At 48.5% G+C, this 4,577-nt stretch overlaps 1 protein-coding gene across 1 annotated transcript in view; it reads left to right on the top strand.

Moving 5' to 3' along the window:
- DRC7 (dynein regulatory complex subunit 7) overlaps positions 1–1,035 on the top strand; it is a 28,262-nt gene extending 27,227 nt beyond the window's left edge. The window contains exons 15-16 of the mRNA XM_004371665.2: positions 700–839; positions 933–1,035. Coding sequence (XP_004371722.1) covers positions 700–839; positions 933–1,026 — 234 coding nt within the window. The 3' untranslated portion in view covers positions 1,027–1,035. The remainder of the gene's footprint in view (positions 1–699; positions 840–932) is intronic.
- Positions 1,036–4,577: the final 3,542 nt, after the last annotated feature.

Below are 4,577 nucleotides of genomic sequence, written 5' to 3'. Positions count from 1 at the left end.
TGGGTGGATGAATGGTTGGATGGATGGGGTAGATGGATGGGCAGACTGATGGGATAGATAGGGTGGATGGATGGCATAGATGGATGGGGTGGCTGGCTGGCTGGATGGAGTGGATCAGTACATGGGTAGATGGATAGGGTGGATGGATGGATGGGGTGGATTGATGGAGTAGATGGATGGGGTAGATGGATGGATGGATGGGGTAGATGGATGGATGGATGGATGGATGGATGGAGTGGATCAGTGCGTAGATGGATGGGGTGGATGGGTGGGTAGACGGATGGATGAGTGGGTGGATGGATGGAAGGGTAGATGGATGCATTATACAACTCCTAGTCTTTGACCCATTTCTGCAGGTCAGGTATGCACCAAATACTTCCCATGTATTATCTAACTGCAAACAGCTCTACAACGGGGGAGGGCACAGTGAGCTTCATTTTTCAGTTAAGAAATCGGAGGCTCTGAAAACATAGGAAATTCGTCCAGAGCTGCAGAGTTGTCTCAGTCTTGACCCCTGCTCTGATCTCATGGACTTGTCCCTCTAAACACGGCCTTAGCAGCTCCTACCCAAGACCTTGTACAGCCCCTGCCTCTGCCCTTGACTTCTGTGGGTGGGGACAGTGGGGCCCTGTCTGGAGACTAGTGGGATTTCAGCCTGCAGCCTGGGTGAGGATCAGCCCCCATCAACTCTCTCCATAGGAGACACAAGAGCTGCAGAAGAAGCAGCAGTGGTACCAGGAGAACCAGGTGACCCTGACTCCCGAGGATGAGGATCTGTACCTGAGTTACTGTTCTCAGGCCATGTTCCGCATCCGCATCCTAGAGCAGCGGCTCAATCGGTGAGGGGGCAGGGGAGCCGGAAAGGGGGCGGGGAGGCTGGGCCAGCAGCTTCACGCTCCCTCACCCTCTGTTGCCCTGCCCTTCAATTGCAGACACAAGGAGATGGCCCCCCTGAAATACCTGGCTCTGGAGGAAAAGCTCTACAAGGACCCACGCCTAGTGGAGCTCCTCAAAGTCTTTGCTTGATGCCCCTCCTGCACCTCTGCCCCTTTCACACCCCTCCTGGGGCCGTGGCAGAAGCTGCCAGAAAAAGTGCCCCTTATCCATAGGCTGGCCCCTGTGCTCCCTTCACCTAGCTAATGATGGCCACTCAGGTGTCTGCCTCACTGCCACACCACCTCCAGCCCGTTCTGTTTTTGCTTCACATAACTTTCCTGTAAATAAACTTTTAATTTTCCATTTGCATCTCATATTTCACAAGCTCCAGCACTTTTTCTCTTTCCCGTCTTTATCTATAGCTGGGGGCTTGCCCTCCTCCCTTCCTCTTGGTCATCTTCATTTGCTGCCTTTCCTTCTCAGTTGGAATAGAGTCTCCACAGCACCTCTGCAGGCTGTCCCCACCCCCCAAAACCAAACTAAACCCACTGTCCTTGAGTGGATTCCGACTCATGGTGACCGCATGTGTTACAGAGTAGAACTTCCCCACAGGGTTTTCTTGGCTGTAATCTTTATGGAAGCACACCACCAGGCCTTTCTTTCGCAGTGCGGCTGGGTGGGTTTGAACCGCCAACCTTACAAGTTAGTAGTCAAGTGCAAAAATAACTGGTTAGATCTCAATGTGGCTAGGGTGGCCCAGCTCTCAAAGTGGGATGGCAAGGCCAAGGTGCTCACCCCAGAACCCTGGGGCTGACATTTGACTGTAGGGGCCTGAACCTCAGCTCCTCTTACCAACAACTATTTACCCATCTGTGAAATGGGGATGGCACTGTTGTATTAAATGAGTAAGACTTGTAAAGCAGAGAGGACTGGGAGTTGACATAGAAAGCACCCACTAAATGTTAGCTTAAAAAATGGGCAATAAACATGAAAATGTGGTCAAATTTATTAGTCATCAGGGAAATTCAATACTACCATACACCCACCAGAATGGATTAAATGAGTAAGTATTGGTGAGGATGTGAAGCAACTGGAACTCTGATACATAGCTTCCCTAGTGGGAGTGTAAATCAAAACAACCACTTTGGAAAACTGGCAGTATCAACTAAAACATACATATACCCTGTGGCCCAGCAATTCTGCTCCTAGATATTCACCCAACAGAAATGCATACATATGTCCACCAAAAGGCATGTACTAGAATGTTCAGAGCTGCACTATTAATAACAGCCTCAAACTGGAAATTACCCAAATGCTCATCAAGAGTACAGTGGATACATAAATTGTGGTCTAGAGATATTTTTGGTTGTCATAACTGGGGTAGGGAATGCCACTGGCATCTAGTGTATAGAGGACAAGGATGCTGCTAAACCTCCTACAATGCACAGGGCAGCCCCCACAACAAAGAATTACCTACCCCAAAATGTCGATAGTACTGAAGCAATGAAAATGAATGAAATACAATGCCATGGAACAATTTAAATGTCTCAAATAATGTCAAACGCAGCCAGATGCAAAAAATATATACATAGTATTTCAGAAACATATATATGTATGCACATATATATATATATATATAAAATATATATAGTATGATTCCACTTACATAAAAAACAAAAACAGGCAAAATTGGTCAATGGTATCAGAAGTCAGGATAGTGGTCATTCTTCGGGTGTAAGGGTTAGTGAATGGAAGGGGGAGCCAGGGGGGTTTCTTGGGGTGCTGGTAATATTCTGCTTCTTCACCTGTGTATGTTCTGTTTGTGAAAATTCATCAGCCTCGAACACATACAATATGTACCCTTTGGGGTATGTATATTATACTTCAATAAAAAGTGTTTTAAAATGCTGGTCATGAATCTAATCAAGCCTTCAGACCTAACTTCCAGTTTACAGGAAATTCAAGAGAAGAGGAACAAGATAAACGACACTAGGAGGAATCAGACAAACCTACAATGAGGGACAATTTACAAGGTAAATGGTCTGGCCTCTTCAGAAACAGGTTGGGTGACTGAACCAGAATGAGTCTAAAGGAGCCAAGTATGCTGAATCTTAATTGGCTCCTGGTTAGAAAAAAAATGTTATCAAACATATGTTTGGGACGATTAGGGAAATGTGAATATGGACTGGATGCTACAGAATTACTGGTTTTCTTAGTATGTTGACAACAATGGTTATGTAGGATAAGGGCCTTGTTTCTATGAGCTGCAAAGTCTGTATTTATCAGTGTGTGTGTGGGCATGGTGGTGGGGAGTGGCATCATGTCTACGACTTTTAAATGGTTCAGGAAAAATACACACGGACGGTAAATATATATGGGTCATCATATTATTCTTTCAAGTTTTCTCTATTAAGTTTTCCATCGTAAAAAGATGTTACTCTGCTAATCGAGTCCTCTTTTTAATAATGCCCATCCCCCCTCTCAGGGTCTGCTTCTCAAAAGTACAACAGAGGGCTGGACCCAATTGTCTCTGGTAGAGGGAACAGTAATGGGGAAGCCCCTAGGCTTTGGCCTTAAGAACGAACAAAGTTACTGTTTGACTGTGTGGCCTTTTACAAGACCTTTACCCTGGGCGTCAGTTTCCCCATCTGTAAATGGGAACAGGAATTTCTATCCCTTTGGGATGTTGTCAGCCTTCAGTGACAAAAAATACATATTGTACGATTCCACTCTGACCTGCAGTTACTAGAGGATAAACGGGCAGGCTGGAGGGTCTTTAGGCGCTGGACGCTGGGAAGGCTGGGCCACTCTCTCGGCCCGATGGGGCCTGACGCGGGGGTGAGGGGGAAGAAGCGTCTGTCGGGCCGAGTCGCTCCTAAGCATCCCCCGCCAAGCTGGACCACGCGAGAGGTGCCAACTAATTCCGGAAGCCCACCCCACCTAAGGAGTCACAGGTAGAGTCGGCCTTTCTTGGATTCCTAGTTTGTGATCCCCTTGAGAGAGTAAGCCACTTGCCCACGCATCCATTCGCCGAGGCCGCGGGTGTGGGGCAGCACTCCTGGGCTCCAAGCCTGACTAGGACCCGGAACATGTTCTGTCCCCCCAGGCCTCCTATGGGAGATCCAAGCAGGCGTCCGGGTCAAAGAAGAGGTGCAGAAGTCCTCAGACTATGGCAATATTGCCGGGGGGCAAACGAAATAAACAGAACTGAAGCAAAACGCTGACTCAAGTCTCCTCGCCGCTTCGCCCCACTTTAAGATGGAAAATCCTCGACTTCTCGCTGCTCCCGAGTTCCCTTCCCATTGGCTATCTGGAAATTGGTTTTTCCAATAATGTGGAGGCTGATTGGTCTATCCAGGACGGTTACTAAAGCGATTGGCGCAGCCGCCCTTGGAGGGTGTCGCGCAGAGGTTTCAAATTCAAACTAAGTTTGAGGAAGAGAAGGAAAGGGGGAGGGGAGGGAAAGCTTGAGGCGGAGGTGGGACCAAGGAAATGGGAGCTCGCATTGGTCCTCTGGAGTCCGAGGGGCGGCTCTTGGACGCTCCTTCCTCGTGATCAGTCCGATTCAGGAATAGAGGGCGGGTACTTGGGAAAAGCGGCAGGAGCGCCTGCTTCGATTGGTCAAACCTGGCGGGAGGTGGTGCGTTCTCGGGGGCTGATTGGTGCACAGGGTGAGGTGGGCGGGGCTCTAGGCCGGAGGT

The sequence above is a fragment of the Trichechus manatus genome, unplaced genomic scaffold (genome assembly GCF_000243295.1).
Source record: "Trichechus manatus latirostris isolate Lorelei unplaced genomic scaffold, TriManLat1.0 scaffold00014, whole genome shotgun sequence".
NCBI classification, from domain to species: Eukaryota; Metazoa; Chordata; class Mammalia; order Sirenia; family Trichechidae; genus Trichechus; species Trichechus manatus.
This window is presented reverse-complemented; position numbering and strand designations above follow the sequence as displayed.